The sequence below is a fragment of the Sciurus carolinensis genome, chromosome 17 (assembly GCF_902686445.1).
Source record: "Sciurus carolinensis chromosome 17, mSciCar1.2, whole genome shotgun sequence".
Taxonomy (NCBI): Eukaryota; Metazoa; Chordata; class Mammalia; order Rodentia; family Sciuridae; genus Sciurus; species Sciurus carolinensis.
Genome location: NC_062229.1, coordinates 15,483,741 through 15,500,359, shown reverse-complemented (window position 1 = coordinate 15,500,359; position 16,619 = coordinate 15,483,741). Strand labels below are relative to the sequence as shown.

Below are 16,619 nucleotides of genomic sequence, written 5' to 3'. Positions count from 1 at the left end.
AAGGGTCCCCAGGCTGGTGTCTGGGCTGTCAGGCTGAGGCAGGCCTCCCTGACCCCCTGCTGCTGGCCCAGCTCCTGGGGACAGTCCGCGGCTCCCCAAGGCCTCCCACTCTCCCTCCCGCCCCTGCGCCTGTGGTCGGCCCAAATACCAGACGGGGCGAATCTCAGCCTTCCCGAGCATTCCTCGCTCTGCGGCCGGCTGGCTGAGGTCGCGGAAGCAGAGCTGGGCGGCTGGGCAGGGGGGCCAAGGGGCTGGGCTGTCCTCACCACCCCATCCGGCCGCCTGCCCTCCCTCCCTGGGGCGGGGGAGGGGAGGGCCAGCTGCCCCGAGCCCCTGGGAGATGGGGGGGCTGCGCTGGGAGATGGAGGGCGGCGGCCACAGCAGAGGCTGCAGGAGGTGACGGCCTGGCTTGCACCCGGAGCCTGTGCAGTCTGGGCGAGAAGGCAGAGCTGGGCTGGCTATGGTAAGGTGCAGCGGGGTCCAAGGGGCCCGCCCGACCTCAGCCCCGCTCTGCCCGCTGGCTAGGTGGTCCATGCCGGCCGCGCCCCCCCTCTGGTCCCTCCCCGGATGAGGGGATGCTCCTGTCGCCATGGTGACCCCGTACTTGGCCGGGGGCCACACTGACCCCTCCCTCCGCTCCCAGCGGCTGAGTTTGCTGCTGCTGCTGCTGCTGCTGCTGCCGGGACCCCCGGTCGCCCCCCACATGGAGGACCCCACCTTTCCCCACCTGGGGGAGAGCTCGCAGCCCCCGCCCCGGGCCTGCCCCTGGCGCTGCTCCTGTCCCCGGGCTGACACGGTGGACTGCGCTGGCCTGGACCTGCGGCTGTTCCCAGACAATGTCACCAGGGCCGCCCGGTACCTCTCCCTGCAGGTAGGGCAGGGACCCAGGGGTCAGGGATGAGAGGAGCTGTGGGGACAGGAGCCGTGGTGGAGGGGTGGGCCATGTGCCGGGGACACCCTGGATGTGGGTCTGCGCGAGGGGCGGGGTGGGCTGGGACTGGGGTCCCTGGTGAGTGCTGGGGAGCCGGCTGGGATGCCAGGGGTCCGATGCTGGGGTAGTCAGGGGACTTGTGGGGCTGACCAGGGACCGTGGGAGTTTGGGTCAAAGTCTTGGTAGCTGTGGGGTTTCAGAGGGTCCGTCCAAATGGGGCATTTGTGTCCCAGAGAGGGAAACTGAGGTCCAGAGAGGCGGCAGAGTGGGGAGGTTTGGGGGTCTGCATCTGGGGGGCACTGGGTTGTGTGTGGCCGCCTGGGGGGACTGGGGTGTCTGACTTGTGGCGATGAGTCCAAGAGCCAGGCTGGGTCACAGGTGTCCCCGCCCTGCCCACCCGCAGAACAACCAGCTGCGCGAGCTCCCCTACAAGGAGCTGTCCCGCCTCGGGGGCCTGCGGACCCTCAATCTGCACAACAACCTCATCTCCTCGGAGGGTCAGGACCCCTCGCGCATGCACGTGGGACCCGGGTCGCGGCCGCCCCCAGGGCTGTGGGCAGCTCTGCGGCTCTTCCCAGAAACGCCCGGTGCCCAGCGGGGGGGAAACGCAGGCGGAGCGGCGGCTCCCAAGGGGAGGGGGCGGGGCGGGGCGGCCTCGGCCTCGGCCTCGGCCCACGGCCTCCTCGCCCCAGGCCTGCCGGACGAAGCCTTCGAGGCCCTGACGCGGCTGCAGCACTTCTACGTGGCCCACAACCAGGTGAGCGCCGCCCAGCGCTGGGGGCGGGGGGCGGGGCTGGGGCTCCGGGACCAGCCCCTGTGCCTCGCAGCTCTCAGCGGCCCCCCAGTTCCTGCCCCGCTCCCTCCGCGTCGCCGACCTGGCTGCCAACCAAGTGGCGGAGGTCTTCCCGCTCACCTTCGGGGAGAAGCCTGCACTCAGGTAGCCGGGGCCGCCCACCCATCTGAGGGGCCGCGGCCCGTCCTGGGGGTCAGGTGGGGTGCGGCTCTGCTGGGGGGCGCGGGCATGCCTCTGCTTTGGAGAGTCTGGGGCTACCGGGCCGCGGGGACGCCCGGAGCACTCTGGGCGAGGGGGACACTGGCGCCCCCTCCCCAGATTCACCCTCCATGGCGCGGCGGGCGGCCTTGGGCTGGGGTGGGGGCCCCAGGCCTCGCAAGGCGGGCTGGTGGCCGGAGCCTGGCTCCCCTCAGGTCCGTGTACCTCCACAACAACCAGCTGAGCAACGGTGGCCTGCCCCCGGATGCCTTCCGCGGCTCGGACGCCATCACCACCCTCAGCCTCTCCAGCAACCGGCTCAGCTACCTGCCACCCAGCCTGCCCGCCTCACTAGAGCACCTCCACCTGCAGGTGCCCCTCCTGGCCCTCGGCTGGGGCCGCCTTGCCACCTCGATGCCCATCCTTCCAGTGGACCCCACAACTCCAGCAGCAGGAGGGCCAGCTCCTGGGCGCGCCCCTCAAGAGCCTTCTGTGGCTCCCTGTACCGGTCCCAGATCCCGAGTCGCTTTCTCTCCTCACCCAGAACAACCTCATCTCCAAGGTGCCCCGAGGAGCCCTGAGCCGCCAGGCCCAGCTCCGTGAGCTCTACCTCCAGCACAACCAGCTGACGGACAGTGGCCTGGATGCCACCACCTTCAGGTGGGACGGTGCGGTCTCGCGCCCGCAGCAGGGGTTGAGGACTCCGGGGCAAACCCCAGTGCTCAGCCCACCTCCCACGCCTCCCCAGGCCTCGCTGGACGAGGGCCTGCTGTGCACTGGGTTCAGCGGAGGCCCTGGCCGTGTCCTCGTCCCCTGCGCTTCCTCATTGAGGTTTCAGCATTCACACAGCTGCCCCTCAGGCCCGGGCCTGTCCTGGTCACCCCCACAGCTAGCCATCGGGCTGCAACAGCTCGGCACTCTGGACCAGCTCCCGAGCTTGAGGTCCCCCCTCACCTGTCCCAGGCCTCCCCAGGCGCCCCGATGGGATTCGCCGCAGCCCCTCAGGGCGCCTGACACCGCCTCTCTCCCAGCAGCAAGCTTCGCAGCCTGGAGTACCTGGACCTGTCCCACAACCAGCTGGCCACGGTGCCTGCAGGCCTGCCCCGGACCCTGGCCGTGCTGCACCTGGGCCGCAACCGCATCCAGCAGGTGGAGGCGGCCCGGCTGCGGGGGGCCAAGGGCCTGCGCTACCTACTGCTGCAGCACAACCAGCTGGGGGCCTCTGGGCTCCCGGCCAGGGCACTGCGGCCACTGCGGGGCCTGCACACGCTGCACCTGTACGGCAACGGGCTGGTCCAGGTGCCCATGGCACTGCCCCGCCGCCTGCGGGCCCTGGTGATGCCCCACAACCACGTGGCCGTGCTGGGTGCGCGAGACCTGGCCTCCACGCCTGGCCTGGCGGAGCTCAACCTGGCCTACAACCGCCTGGCCAGTGCCCACGTGCACCGCCGGGCCTTCTGCCGGCTCCGTGCCCTGCGCAGCCTGGACTTGGCTGGCAACCAGCTGACACGGCTGCCCGTGGGCCTGCCCACTGCCCTGCACACCCTGCGGCTCCAGCGCAACCAGCTGCGGGCCCTGGAGCCGGAGCCCCTGGCAGGCCTGGACCAGCTTCGCGAGCTCAGCCTGGCGCACAACAGACTCCGCATTGGTGACATCGGGCCCGGCACCTGGCATGAGCTGCAGGCCCTGCAGGTCAGGGAGGCTGGCTGGCCACACCCCGGGTCCCCAGGCTGTCCCAGGGCTCCCCCATTCCAAGGTCCTGCAATGCCACAGAGCCTGGGTCGGTAAGGCAGAGCGGCGGGGGCCTCTTCCCGGGCCACCCCGCCCTCCCCAGGAGGACGGGCCTCCAGGCACCAGGGACGCAGTGGCAGCCGGCAGAGCTCCGGCCCTCCCTGGTTAGGACGGTCAGCAGAGTCACAGTGAGGAGGGCGAGAGGCTGGCGAGCAGCGGGCGCCCCGCCCTGTGCCCCCGGGACCTACAACAGGGTCTGCCCTGCTCAGTTCACCTTTGTGGAGTGAAGGTCGTGCAACCCTGAGGGGGAGGGAGGAGACCTGGGATGGGGACGCGGGGGCTGGGGTGACCGGCCCTCCCCACCACAGGTGCTGGACCTGAGCTACAACGAGCTGTCCTTCGTGCCCCCTGACCTGCCCGAGGCCCTGGAGGAGCTGCACCTGCAGGGGAACCGCATCAGCTCCGTGGGCCCCGAGGCCTTCCTGGGCACGCCCCGCCTGCGCACCCTCTTCCTCAGGTGCCCGTCAGGGCGGGTGGGCAGGGACAGCCCGCTGGCTGGCGGCCCTCCCTGCTGCCGCCCTCACCTCTCCTCTCCGCGCAGGGCCAACAGGCTGCACATGACAAGCATCTCGGCCGAGGCCTTCCTGGGCCTCCCACATCTGCGCGTGGTGGACACGGCGGACAACCCGGAGCAGGTCCTGGTCCAGCTGCCGTCCACGGTACCGCGACGGCCGCGGCCACGGCGGGGGCTGAGTCAAGCGAGACCTAGCTGAGTGGCCTGGCCCCAGGGCCGCCCCAGGCCGAGGACAGAAGGGACGCTGGCCGCCTCTGCCAGGGGCTGGAGCTGCTCAGGCACCGGCCGGCAGGGACCCGAGCACCCGCGGGAGCTTGCTGGCCTCAGCGTCTCGGTGTGCCGACCACCCCACCCCAGATGGAGGTGGCCACAATAAAGCCTGAGGTTGCAGCCCTCACCCGGGGCCAGGCATGCTTCTGGGGCGCTGCCCGCTGCCTTCCGGCCACAACCGTGCAGCCAGCTCTCCTCACCCTGCCCTGGAGACAGGAGGCTCTGGGATGCTAAGTGGCTCCAGGTCCCTTGGTCAGGGACCAGCAGGGCCGGACTCTGAGGTCCTGAGACACCAGTGGGTCACCCTACAACACAATGCGTGCCCAGCCTGATCCCCAAACGCATAGGCCCCCTGCGGGACCAAGAGGGGACGATGCATGACCCTCGGCAGTACCCTGCGGCAGGCGAGCCAGTCACCGTCCACGGCACCAGGTGGGGTGTGGGTGGGGGAGACCGGCGGCCCCGGGCCAGAGTGAGACACAGGCAGGACGGAGCTGAGCCGGTGTGGCCCCGGCTGTTTATTCCATGCCCAGTCCTGGGGTCCCGCGCGGCAGTGCAGCAGGAGCTGCAGGGCTCGGCCTCGGCCTCTTTGGGGTGTAGGGGTGTGGGCTAAGGCTGGGAGGGACAGGGAGTAAAGTGCTCGCGGGGCTCTCCCGGCTGGGTCCCGGCCACCCTCCCTCGGGATGTGCAAACAGGACCCCCAGGCCCACGCGGCCAGGCCTGGGTGAGGGGCACTACCCGACGGCCCTGCCGGGGGCCAGCAGGGCTGGGGGTCTAGGGGACAAGTCCAGAGTGTACTGTCCGCTGATTGTCTGCTCGGCGGCTCGGCGGCCCGGTCAGCTCTTCCCAGCAGCAGGCCGAGGGCTGGCTGCCCGCGCTCCAGGGCCTCACCTGCGGAGCCGCTGCAGCTGGGGGACAGGCTGGGTCAGGGCGGCCCCCACAGGACCCCGTGCCCGCCCGCGGCCCAGCGCTCACCTCACTCTCCACCAGGTTCCGCCGGTACAGCGCCTCCTTGGCGGCCTCCTGCGGGGAATGGGCGGTCAGTGGGGGAGCCGGAGTCCCCACCCCGCGCCCGGGGCCGCCAGCTCACCCTGCTGCCGTCGTTGCCCAGCCGCCGGGCCGCCTCGGCGTAGAACTGCAGCTGGCGCTCCAGCTGGGCCGCGTACTCTGAGGGCAGGGTGGGCTCAGGCGCAGGCGCGGCCTTCCCGCCTCTGCGCCCGAGTCCAGGGCGTGGATGGCGCCCCGGGCCCCAAGCTCGGAGGTCCATCCTCAAGTCGCTGTCCCTCCAGATGCCGTCTGGAGTGGCCCTGGTCCCAGGCCATCCCCAAGTCCCCCCCGTGGATGCCCGTCCCCGAGCCCTGGCCCCAGGCCATCCCGAGCCCCCCGTGGATGCCCGTCCCCGAGCCCTGGTCCCAGGCCATCCCGAGCCCCCCGTGGATGCCCGTCCCCGGGCCCTGGTCCCAGGCCATCCCGAGCCCCCCGTGGATGCCCGTCCCCGGGCCCTGGTCCCAGGCCATCCCGAGCCCCCCGTGGATGCCCGTCCCCGAGCCCTACCTCTGCGGATGCCGGCACCCCCCTGCTCCAGCTGTGCCCTCTGCCACTGGCTGCGCTGCACAATGTCCTGGTACTGCTGGGCCACCTCTGGGGGCACCGGCCGCCGTGCCTGCCTCAGGGCCAGGATCTGAGGACCGAGAGGGTGCGATCAGAGTCCAGCCTGGACCTGCGGCCCCCGCTCCAGCCCGGAGCCCTGAGGGGCAGCGCCCACCTTCCGTTCCAATCGCTCCTGGTCGAAGGCCAGCACGCTGAGGCTGTGCAGGGGTCGGGCCGACCTACGGGGAGGGAGGTGCTGCAGGGCTCCCCACCCAGCCCACTGACTCAGCAGACACCATGGGCACTGGGGACCCAGAGGGAGACACGCCAGGCCCACCCCAGTGCTGCGGGGCTCACAGGACAAGTTCCTGGAGATGACGGCCAAGTTGGGACCCAAGGGAGAAGCTGGAGCTGGGCAGAGGACCAGGAAGCAAGGGCAGGGTAGGGGTGCCAAAGGTCCCAGAATTCAGAAGCTCAGAGACCAGTGAAAACCAGACATGGCCTCCAGCAGGAGAGAGTGGGGAAAGAGAAGCCAGGATCTGCTGGCAAAGGTCAGATGCTAAAAGGTCTTAAACATCAAGTGAGGAGTTTAAACTGAATCCTCCAGAAGAACCGTGAGAGGAAAGGTACCGAAGCAGGAGAGGGACGTGGTCCAATTGTGCCTCATGGGAAACTGTCCAGGAGGGGCTGAGAGGTGAAGCCACATACCTGTTCCCTGGCTCCCTCGAGGGGGCAGGAATGGGCGGCGCCCTCCCTTTGGTCCCAGCGACCTGCTTCAGAGGAGAGCGAGTCCGGTGAGTCCCGACTCGCGAGCACAGCCCGGCTCCCAGGGTGCCCCAGGCAGGGTCTCACTGTGGGCACAGCTGCCGGCACGGGGTCGATCACCAGCCACCTCTCAGTCGTCGTCTCCAACTGCTGAGCTGTCAGCGGCTCCCGAATCCGGACCATCACCTCCAGCCGCCCCCCCGTGGGCCGGCGGCCATCCAGGACCTGGGTGGGGTGAGGGGACACTGGGGGCGGGAAGTAGGCAGGGCTGGAGCCCAGGACCGGGATCCGGGAGAACCAGGGCGATGTCCAAACAGAGCCCCTGCGCGGCGGCGGCACGGCCAGCAGGTCAGGGTGGAGGGTCTTGGATGCGTGCGGGGCTGGTCAGTGGGGAGGCCAGGGAGGGACTTGGGGATGTCAGAGAAGGGCCCGTGTGGGTGACGCTGCCACGGGGCGCAGCCGCCTCACCTCGAGGACCTCCCGGACCTCGCACGCCGTCTCCAAGGCGTCCAGCTTCAGCTGGGCTGTCCCCAGCACCCGGTCGGTCTTGAACAGCCCCCTGTGTGCAGCGGGGACAGGGCGGTGGGCTCGGGGCCGCTCCTCTGGCCCGCCAGTCGCCCGGCCCGCGCTGCGCCCGCTCACCCCTTGTGCACCACTTCGAACTTGATGCCCTTGGTCTGGACGGCCCTGCGGAAGCCGCGGTGGCTGCGGTTGATGCAGAGCTTGAACCGCTCCTTGAATTCTGCGAGGGGAACAGAGACGAGGGGTCGGGGTGGTCCCGGGCGCCCCCGCACAGGGCGGCTGGGCGTCGGGCTCACCAGGGGAGTCCGTGTTCTTGATCACGCTGGTCTTGTCTTTCTGGGCTTCTTCCTGTGTCCAGAGAGGAGGGAGGAGGGTCAGGCGCCCAGGGTCCAGCCTGGGACTTCCTGGGGGGCCGGGCTCTGCCTTCCGCAGCTCCCCACCTACCACATTGGGATAGGGGAAGTCGAACCGCACGAAGATGTCCAGGTCACCAGGGGACAGCCCTGCGGGAACCGAGGGTCAGAGCCGGGCAGGCGGTGGCCCCTGCCCCCCCCCCGCCCCTGCCCCTCACCTGGGGGCGTGGGCAGGTTGGAACACTTCACGATGAACAGGAGCATGTCACTGCTGCTGAGGTCGGAAAAGACCCTTCGGGGCGGGCAGGCGGGGACAGGCGCTCAGCTGGCCGCAGTGGGCGGGGGCAGACCCCACCCTGGCCTGTGGCCCCTGTGCACCAGCTGGGATCAGACAGGCTGGTTCTCCGCTCAGGGTCCTTTCTGTGGTCTGCTCATCCTCACTGGGTACCCACTCCGTGCCAGCCAGCGCCCTTAGCGATGTGGGGCCTTCCCTTTCATTGGTTTGAGCCCCCTACTATTCACCAGCCGGCATCCTTGCTGTTGGGGACCTCCTCTTCATGGGACAGTATCTCTCGAGCACCTAGTAGGTGCCACTCCAGGCTGTGGGAGCTTCCCTTGATACTGCTCGAGTCCTACTGAGTGCCAGCATGTACCCTTTCTGCTGGACCTTCCCGTCCTTGAATGCTATTTCTTGGGCACCTACTATGCTCCCAGCAGTGACTTAGCTACTGCAGAAATGTCTCTTCACTTAATTTTCTTGAGTTCTACTCTGTACCAGCTAATGCCTTAGCTGTTGTAGGACCGTCCCTTAATATTCAGTGAGTCCTACTATGTGCCTGCCAGACTGCTAGCTGCTGGGAGACCTTCCTTTCATTTAACATTTCTTGAGTACCTACAGTGTGCTAGTCAGTGTCCTAGCCGCTCGGTGACCTGTCTTCATGTGACATATTTTTGAGTACCTCTTATGTGCTAACCAATGCCTTAGGTTCTATGAGACCTTTCCTTCACTTCCTATTTCTTGAGTCCTACTATGTGCCCTAGCTACTGGGGGCAAAGAAATAAACAGACTCCTGTCCCTGGGTTCAGGAAACCAGTCTAACCGAATGGACAGCTGGCCAGAACAGAACCAGAGAAGAATTCAAGAAGCCCAACATGGGACAGAACTGAGCTTGCTCAGGAGAGGCTGCTCTACACAGGCTGTCCAGAGAGGGCACCCAGGGGACGTGACAGTGCAGTGACACCACATACCAAGACCTGGGGAAGAGGGCCTGTGGCAGAGGAAGCGGCTGGTGCAAGGGCCCTGTGGACACCAGGGAGGAGGGACCAGGGAGACTCTAAGAGCCACGGGAGTGGGGCAGGGTGCAGAGGTGAGGTGCCCGGGAGATGGGTGTGGGCTCTCCTGGGTGTGGCAGGGACCCTGAAGCCCAGGGGCTGTGCCTAACCTCATCTAGACAGTGGGGAAGTAGTTCCCGTTGCTTGGAGGCAGGAGGACTTAACAGGAGCCACGACCAACAACACCCAAACCAAAACACGTCTCTGGTGTCCTGTGGGCCCACTCAGCCTCCAGGGCCAAGGTCCGCCTTTGCACTTGCTAGAGCTTCCCAGTGTGTTTCCGCAAGTGTCTGTCACCACCCCCTCACTGCCCTTCACTGGCACCTTGTGCCTGCCCCAGGGCCTTTGCACATTCTGTGCTCTCCCCATAGAGCCAAACTCTTCCAGAGCTAAGTCCTAAACCGGCTTCCGGGGAGCGAGCTCCACCCCGGTGTGAGCCAGCTGGGGGCCCCAGGGGCCTTACTTGATGACATTAAACGTTCTCTGCTCGAAGCGGGCGGCAGGTGTGGGGAGAGCGCGGGCGAAGGCCTGCTTCAGCGTCCCCATGCTCCGCCTGCAGTCCTCTGCCAGCTTCTCGAACCTGCCAGTGAGGGGCCCGCTCAGCGCCGGCACAGCCCGGGTGGCGGCCGGGCTGCCTGGCGGGGCCGGGCACTTACTTGCTGGCTTCGGCGATGTTGCCCAGGTGGGTGAACTGGTTCGAGTGGTTCAGGCACATCTGCGGGAGCAGAGGGCAGTGAGGCTGGGGCCTGGCCCTGGTGCGGCTGGCCCCGCGGCCGGGCCCTCACCTCGTGCTGCTGCCTGATCAGTTTGGTGAGCTCGCCGTAGCGCCGCGCGGCCTCCTGAGACAGACCCGGGCCGGGCCGCTGGACCAGGGCAAACTCGTCCTTGTTGACGGGAGCGGGAGGCACCTGGGGAGAGGGGCATGGGCACAGGCCGCTGCTGGCTCCGCGGGACGGTCACTCTTCTCTGGGGGCCTCCCGGCCTCTGGGCCTGCCAATGGGCCTCCGGCCGTCTGAGGACGGACGTCCTCGTCATCCCAGCCGTCTTTACAGAGCCCCTGCTGTGGGCAGGCCCTGCTCTGGGGCCAGGGACACAGCAGCGTGAGACCAGAATCTCTGTCCTCGAGGGGCTGACGTTCTCACGGGCAACAAGCGAAGGACGGGAGCAAACCACGGCCTGGTACCGGGTAGTAAGGGATGCGGGGAAGATAAAACTGGGAGGAAGAGCAGAGGTCTGGTTAAAGGGAGGGATTTTAGATGCGAGGCGGGAGCAGCCTTCCTTAAAGTGGTCGAGCAGAGACTTCAAGAGAGGAGGCAGTGGGCGAGCCGAGCGGGGGTCTGGGCAGTGCGGGTGGGGCACACGCCAGGGAGAGAACAGCATGTGCAAAGGCCCTGAGATTGGAGGGTGCCCGATGTGCGAGGGCAGAGGCCAGGCAGCTGGAGGACAGGAGCGAGGCGGCAGTGGAGGAGACACAGAAGGGAGGCGACAAGGCAGATCATGCTGGGTCTCTTGGGCGACAGTTGGTCTCCCAACTAGGACATCCGCTCCGAGAGGGTGGGGATTTTTGTCTGGTTGCTCAACGCTCTGTCCCTGTGCACAGCATAGGGCTGGACACCCAGTACGTGCTCCACAAATGTTTTCTATTGTGGATGCTGTTTCACTGCAGGAATCCTGGCTGATTTTAGGGCAGGAGTCACTGTCCCCACCTCCCCAGGAGAAAACTGATGCTCAGAGCATCAGGAGAGAACAGTCCTGCCCGAGGTGGCAGAATCTGCGAACTGTCCCCACACGGGGTCCCGGGGCCTGGTGTACTGCTCACACAGTGGCTCAGCAAGACTACACATCCCAGGCTCCTTTGCAGGTTGGCGTGGCCATGTGAGAGTCCTGGCCACTGGGAGACAAGGAAAAGTGACGTCACTTCCTTTATAGGAAACTGCTCTGCCTTTTTCTCTCACCCCTCCCCACATGCGTGGGGACTCCCAGGGCAGTAAGCCACTTTGATCACGTGTTCCAGGACGACCCCTGGGTAGGGCAGAGCAACCAGACGGAGGGACGCGGTCTCCTTGCAGAGCTCAGCCTGCCCTGAGTGTCACAGGCGAGAACTGTGGGTGTCTGTCCCACTCTGGCTGCCAGCGGGGGGGGGGGGTGGCCTACTTGTTACAGCAGCTTAGCCTGGCCTCTGATTAATACGCTCCAGATCCCACAGCAGCCAGGGCCACCTGGACAGTTCCCACAGGCTTGGAGGGTTCACCTTGGTGATGTCCACCGGCAGCCCGTTGCGGGAGGCCTCCAGCATGGGCTCCAGCCCCTTGGCCTGGCGCAGGTGCATCTTGGCACCCTCCACGTCGTTCTTCTGCTTGGCGCGCAGAGCAGCCTGCAGGAGCTGCTTCTTGCGGCCCTCCAGGAAGGTCAGCTGCTGCTGGGCTGCGGGCAGAGAGGCCTCTGTGGGGGCCGCCCAGAGTGAGGCGGCCAGGCGGCTGGGCAGGGAGAGCCGCTTACCTCTGGTGGACGTGGCTTTGGGGGCTGCTTTGGCTGTGGGCGCTGATCCTGACTGGGGGGCCTTGGAGGGTGGGGCCTTGGACTGGGCCATGGGGGCTGAAGAGCTGCTTTGCTGCGGAGGGACGGACAGAAGTCAGGGTTTCCCAGTGCCTGTGGTAAGTCACTCCCCAAGGCCAGGGCCCGACGTCAGCTAGGACCAGCTGAGTTTGTGACATGCCCACCTGGCAGATGAGGAGACTGAGGTTCAGAGAGCAAAACAGCCTGCCCGTGGCCAGGAAGTGGGGGACCAGGACATGAGGCTGGCTCTTTCTGGCTCAAGCCCAGGACTCTCGGGACTCTGCCGCTCTGCTGCTCCCCTGCCTCAGTCAGCCCTGCCTTCTCACCTTCCTCGGCGCCTCGTCCTCTTCATCCTCTGGGCCTTCGTCCTGGCTGGCCAGCTTCATGGCGGTCTCCAGGACCCCCACCAGGCTCTGCTGGGCAGGCTCGTTGGCCTCCAGGCCCTGGATGGGAGGAAAGCCTGCCCGGCCGGAGAGGCCCTGTGAGTGGAACAGCGTCCACACCACTGGGGTGGAGACAGCGTCCCCCACCTGAGGAGACCCGGGCCTTTGAGTCCACTCTGAGGCCAAGGAAGGAGCTGCCGCTGGGTCTGTGTGGGACCAGGCCGTTCCCAACCGCCCTCAGGCCAGCGGCTTCTCTTCCCAGACCCAAGGTCTTAACTGGACTCCAGCAATCAAGTCCTGGGTGTCCTCTGTGTGAAGGTGTGCTGGCCACCGGGGGTGACCCTGGGCTGGAGGGCCTCCTTCATAAGGGGGCCTGAGATGCAGACAGGGGACCGCTCTCCTGAGGGACACACAGGCAGCTCTGGGAACCCGCAGGAGGCTTCTTTTTAATAAATCATTTTTCCGTGGTAGGTGGACACAGTACCTTTACCTTACTTATTTATCTAAATGTGGCGCTGAGGATGGAACCCACTGCCTCCCATGTGCCAGGCCAGCGCTCCACCACTGAGCCCCAGCCCAGCCCGAGGAGGCCGCTAGCCCACCTGCAAGTGGGAAGCCAGCGCCTGACAACTGGGAAGCAGCGGGCAGAGAAGGAGGGGGACAGGGCCGTGGGCAGAGGGACAAGCTGTCCGAAACCACCCCGGGGGGCTGGGGCTGGGGCTCAGTGGTGGAGCGCTGGCCTAGTGTGTGCGAGGCCCCGGGTTCGATCCTCAGCACCACATGAAAGGAGATAAGTAAAATAAAGGTCCGTGGACAACTAAAAAAAAATATATATATATAAAAGCAACCCCCCCATCTTCCATATTCACCAATTCCCTGGCCCCGACACCGCCCTGACAGACGGGTCCATGCTAACCAGGCCCGCAGAAGCTCCCAGGGTGGCTGGCTGTCCCTCCTGCGCCTGCAGCTATGAGGGGGCGGGGCCGCCAGGGCTCAGGGGCCGCAAGGCTGGGGCCCGGGAGCAGGGCCTACCTGGAGGCACGGGCAGCTCCGCCACGTCCACTGCGCGGCCAGCCTTGTGGGCGCGGAGGGCGTCTTGGTATTGCTGTGGGGCACAGGGGTGTCAGGCGCCCGGCGGGGCCTGCGGGGCTGCCCGCCCGGCCCCCACGCACCTTGACGATGCGCTCGTGCATGCGAGCCTTCCGCTGGTCCCCCTTGGCCTTGGCCTGGGCCGCGGCCACCTGGTACCGCTCCATCCGCTGCTCCAGAGCCTCCAGGAGGGTGCGCGGGGGTGGGGGAACCTCTGGGCCACATGGTGTGGGGCAGGGTTAAGGGTCTGGGGGGCGGGAGCTGGTCTGGCCCCGGCCTGCCCACCCCCAGGGCCCTAGCAGCCCACCTGGCAGGGGCGGTGCCGTGGCAGGAGCTGGAGGCTGTGGTGCTGGCGACGGTGGGTCTGGGGACAGCTGGTCTGGGGACAGAGAGGTCCAGTCCAACAAGAGGCCTGCTTGACAAGCCTGACCCCCACCCAAGTTGGTGGGCCTGAAGGGTCCTTGGGCCTGAGCAACAGGGGCAGCAGCACCAGGGAGAACTAAGTGGTGGCCTCTGGCTGTCCCGGAGGGTGGCCGCAGCACGGGCCTCACCAGGTGGAGGGGGCAGGCGGGACAGGTCCACGGGCTCCCCTCGGCTCAGGGCCTCCAACACGGCGTCGAAGCTCTGGGAGAAGGAAGGAGGGCGTCAGGGCGAGGCTGTGGTCTCCCGGCCGGCCCTCGGTTGCGCCACCTCGCTCGAGCCTCCTGCAGTGCTGGTGCCCGCTTACAGAGAAGGTAAGCTGAGGGCCCCGAGGCGCAGCAAACAGAGCTAGCAAGCGACCACGCCAGGTCCAAACGGGGTCTGCCCGACTCCGCGGTCAGGCGGGTGTACCTTGGCCACACGGAAGTGTCTGGCGGCGGCAGCTGCATCTCCCTGCTGCTTGGCATGAAGGGCGGCCAGCTTGTACTCACGCTGGCGGCTCTGCAGCTGCGCTAGGGGGCCAGGGCTGCAGGGACCTGAAGCAGAGAAGGGGACAGCAGACGCCTCGGGCCTGAGTCCACCCACAAAGCACGTCTACCCGATTCTCACCACCAAGACAGTAATGGGGCCCACTTCAGAGGTGCCAAAACTGAGGCTCCGAGAGGGGGTGCTATCTCCCCAAGACCATGCGTTCTGGAGACAGCGTGGTGGGGATTCAACGCGGGCCTGGCAGGCCGTACAGCCACTGTACCTTTGTCCTCAAGAGAATTCTGCAAAATTTTATGGATGCTCTCACTTTTTGATATCTGTCATTTTTTTTTTTTTTTTTTGGTGCCAGTATTGAACCCCAGGGCACTTAACCACTGCACCACATCCCCAGCCCTATTTTGTACTTTATTTAGAGACAGGGTCTCACTGAGTTGCTCAGGGCCTCGCTAAGTTGCTGAGCCTGGCTTAGAACTTGAGATCCTCCTGCCTCAGCCTCCCGAGCCGCTGGGACGACAGGCGTGGCCACAGCACCAGCTCATTTTTCATCTTAAGTCTAAACAGTAGACAAGGTTGTTACACCCAGCATCTTACAAATACTGACATTTAAAAATGGTGCTGGGGGCTGGGGTGGTGGCTCAGTGGCAGTGTGCTTGCCTGGCATGTGTGAGGCACTGGGTTGGATTCCCAGCACCACATAAAAAATCAATAAAGTTAAAAGAAAAAAAAAAACAACAGATGGGGATGCAGCTCAGTGAGTAAGTGTCCCTGGGTTCAATCCTGGGAACCTGCCTCCCCCAAAATAAAATACAAATCAAAAAATAGGGATATGCAAAATTTTTTTAAAACTGTGCTAAAATATATGTAACACAAAATTCACCACCTTCCATTTTAACCTTTGTGTGTGTGTGTGTGTGTGTGTGTGGCCTTAGGATCGACTCCGAGCCACGTGCCCAGCCCTTTTTCTTTCTTCTTTTGAGGCAGGGTCTCACTGAGTTGCCAAGGCTGGCCTCAACCTTGTGATCCTCCTGCCTCAGCCTCCTGAGTAGCTGGGGTTACCGGCTGCACCACCGCGTCCACTTAACCATTCTTAAGTGGTGTCAACGGCGTTCATATTGTGCACCCATCACCGCTGTCCGTCTTTAGAACTTTTTCGTCTTCCTACCTGAAACTGTGATCCCATCAACCGCTGCCTCCCCACCCTCTGCCAGCCCCTGGCAGCCTCCATTCTACTTCCCGTGTCCACTGATGGGACTCTGCAGTATCCGCTTTCTGTGACTGGCCTGTTCACCAGCACCATGTCCTCGCGGTTGGCCGCGTTACCGCCCACACCAGAGCGGCCTTCCTTTTTAAGGCTGAATGACAGTCCACTGGATGAGCACACTCAGTGCACCCCACGAAGGTGGCCATTCGTAGCCCGCCCAGGGTGTTCCCTGGCCCTGCCCACTGCCTACCTGGGGACAGCTGGGGCTTAGCCGAGCCTGGGGCCATGGCTGGGGCGGAGGCAGGAGGACTCTCCAGGGTGACCCTGGGCTCCGGGGCCGGTGGGTTTGCGGGGGCCGGCTGGGGAGGTGCAGGCACGTGACTGGGTGTAGCGGCTGGGCCCTTCCCTACAGCCACCGGTGGTGGGATGTCCCCTTCATCGATGGTATTGCCCTTCCGGACGGAGGCCAGCAGGTTTTCCAGCGTCTGGGGTGAGGCATGGGTGTGGGTCCAGAAGCCAGGAGCCCGGGGCTGGGGGTCAGAGCTTGGTCCCCGCACCTGCCCCGCCCCCTCACCTTGAGCCCGCGGTCGTAGCGCCGCGTCCTGGCACTGTCTCCAGCCTGCCTGGCGCTTTCAACCGCTGACTGGTAGAGGGCCAGCCTCTCCTGCAAGGTGGCCTCCAGCCCCAGCGGGGGTGCTGAGGGCTTCGGCTGCGGGAGGGGCCGGGCACAGTCTGCGGGTGACTCCCTCGGCCCACCCCTGGGCCCTTGCTGGCACTGACGCGTGTCCCCTGGGCCAGCCTCCCCCACCCCAGGAGGGCAGAAATCAGGGTCTCTGCGGAGAGAACTTGTGCTCGGGGGGATTCTGTCGCCTGCCCGAGGTCACATGACTGAGCCCTAAGTCTCAGACCGGGGGCTGTGGTTCAGGGGAGCTGTACCTGGGCCACAGGTGGAGGGGGTTCTACCGCCTTCTCCTCTTCTCCGAGGACCTCGTTCAGCTCTGCCTGTGGGGAGACAGCGGGGTGGGCCACAGTGGCCGCCGGCCGGGCGGGGGGACGGGCGAGGGGAGAAGGGCCTCCTTGTGGTGCCCAGCGCTCACCAGCAGGTCGTCGTCAGCCTCCACGTCATCTTCATCCGTCCCCTCCTCCTCCTCCTCGTCTGGGTCTCTCATACACAGCCTGGCCATTCTCTCAATGGCCTCCATGGGCAGTGGACCTGGTGGCAGGGGGCGGCCTCGGCTAGACCAGGATCCTCCAGGATGGCCCAGCCTCCCACCCCAGACGCCCAGGGCCCTGAAGAACACAGCACCCAGCAATGGGGCAGCGGGTTCCCTTCCCCGTCCTTCATGGCGTCCCCCTGTCCTCAAGTCCTTCCTGCATGAGGCCACCCTCCAGCCACACCAACCTCCCTGGACCGTCTCTTCT

General features: G+C 65.9%; 2 protein-coding genes across 4 annotated transcripts in view; one reads left to right on the top strand and one right to left on the bottom strand.

The window, feature by feature from the left end:
- Window positions 1-325: 325 nt before the first annotated feature.
- On the top strand, window positions 326-4,615 carry Podnl1 (podocan like 1). Of its 2 annotated transcripts, XM_047531873.1 has the most exons (10): window positions 326-463; window positions 644-871; window positions 1,335-1,428; window positions 1,624-1,688; window positions 1,759-1,868; window positions 2,138-2,294; window positions 2,467-2,582; window positions 2,957-3,614; window positions 4,022-4,170; window positions 4,255-4,615. In XM_047531873.1, exons 1-10 carry the CDS (start codon window positions 461-463, stop codon window positions 4,424-4,426), a joined length of 1,752 nt encoding a protein of 583 aa, XP_047387829.1. In that variant the 5' UTR covers window positions 326-460; the 3' UTR covers window positions 4,427-4,615. The 2 variants fall into 2 exon arrangements, with proteins under 2 accessions (XP_047387829.1, XP_047387828.1); XM_047531872.1 differs by having other exon boundaries at window positions 1,624-2,294.
- Window positions 4,616-4,991: 376 nt separating this feature from the next.
- The window catches only part of Cc2d1a (coiled-coil and C2 domain containing 1A), a 15,205-nt gene continuing 3,577 nt past the window's right edge, over window positions 4,992-16,619 (bottom strand). The window contains exons 3-29 of one of the 2 annotated variants that reach the window (XM_047530696.1): window positions 16,295-16,410; window positions 16,134-16,199; window positions 15,772-15,906; window positions 15,448-15,682; window positions 13,919-14,043; window positions 13,639-13,711; window positions 13,395-13,466; window positions 13,171-13,301; window positions 13,031-13,103; window positions 11,942-12,075; window positions 11,559-11,670; window positions 11,311-11,483; window positions 9,845-9,967; window positions 9,716-9,774; window positions 9,523-9,639; window positions 7,946-8,019; window positions 7,819-7,877; window positions 7,671-7,722; window positions 7,495-7,594; window positions 7,321-7,411; window positions 6,940-7,077; window positions 6,796-6,860; window positions 6,263-6,326; window positions 6,052-6,178; window positions 5,588-5,664; window positions 5,473-5,520; window positions 4,992-5,405 (exon numbers count right to left, since the gene is read on the bottom strand). In XM_047530696.1, the coding sequence (XP_047386652.1) occupies window positions 5,385-5,405; window positions 5,473-5,520; window positions 5,588-5,664; window positions 6,052-6,178; window positions 6,263-6,326; window positions 6,796-6,860; window positions 6,940-7,077; window positions 7,321-7,411; window positions 7,495-7,594; window positions 7,671-7,722; window positions 7,819-7,877; window positions 7,946-8,019; window positions 9,523-9,639; window positions 9,716-9,774; window positions 9,845-9,967; window positions 11,311-11,483; window positions 11,559-11,670; window positions 11,942-12,075; window positions 13,031-13,103; window positions 13,171-13,301; window positions 13,395-13,466; window positions 13,639-13,711; window positions 13,919-14,043; window positions 15,448-15,682; window positions 15,772-15,906; window positions 16,134-16,199; window positions 16,295-16,410 (2,660 nt within the window). In that variant the 3' untranslated portion in view covers window positions 4,992-5,384. The remainder of the gene's footprint in view (window positions 5,406-5,472; window positions 5,521-5,587; window positions 5,665-6,051; window positions 6,179-6,262; window positions 6,327-6,795; window positions 6,861-6,939; window positions 7,078-7,320; window positions 7,412-7,494; window positions 7,595-7,670; window positions 7,723-7,818; window positions 7,878-7,945; window positions 8,020-9,522; window positions 9,640-9,715; window positions 9,775-9,844; window positions 9,968-11,310; window positions 11,484-11,558; window positions 11,671-11,941; window positions 12,076-13,030; window positions 13,104-13,170; window positions 13,302-13,394; window positions 13,467-13,638; window positions 13,712-13,918; window positions 14,044-15,447; window positions 15,683-15,771; window positions 15,907-16,133; window positions 16,200-16,294; window positions 16,411-16,619) is intronic. The other variant, XM_047530697.1, reaches the window with a different exon arrangement.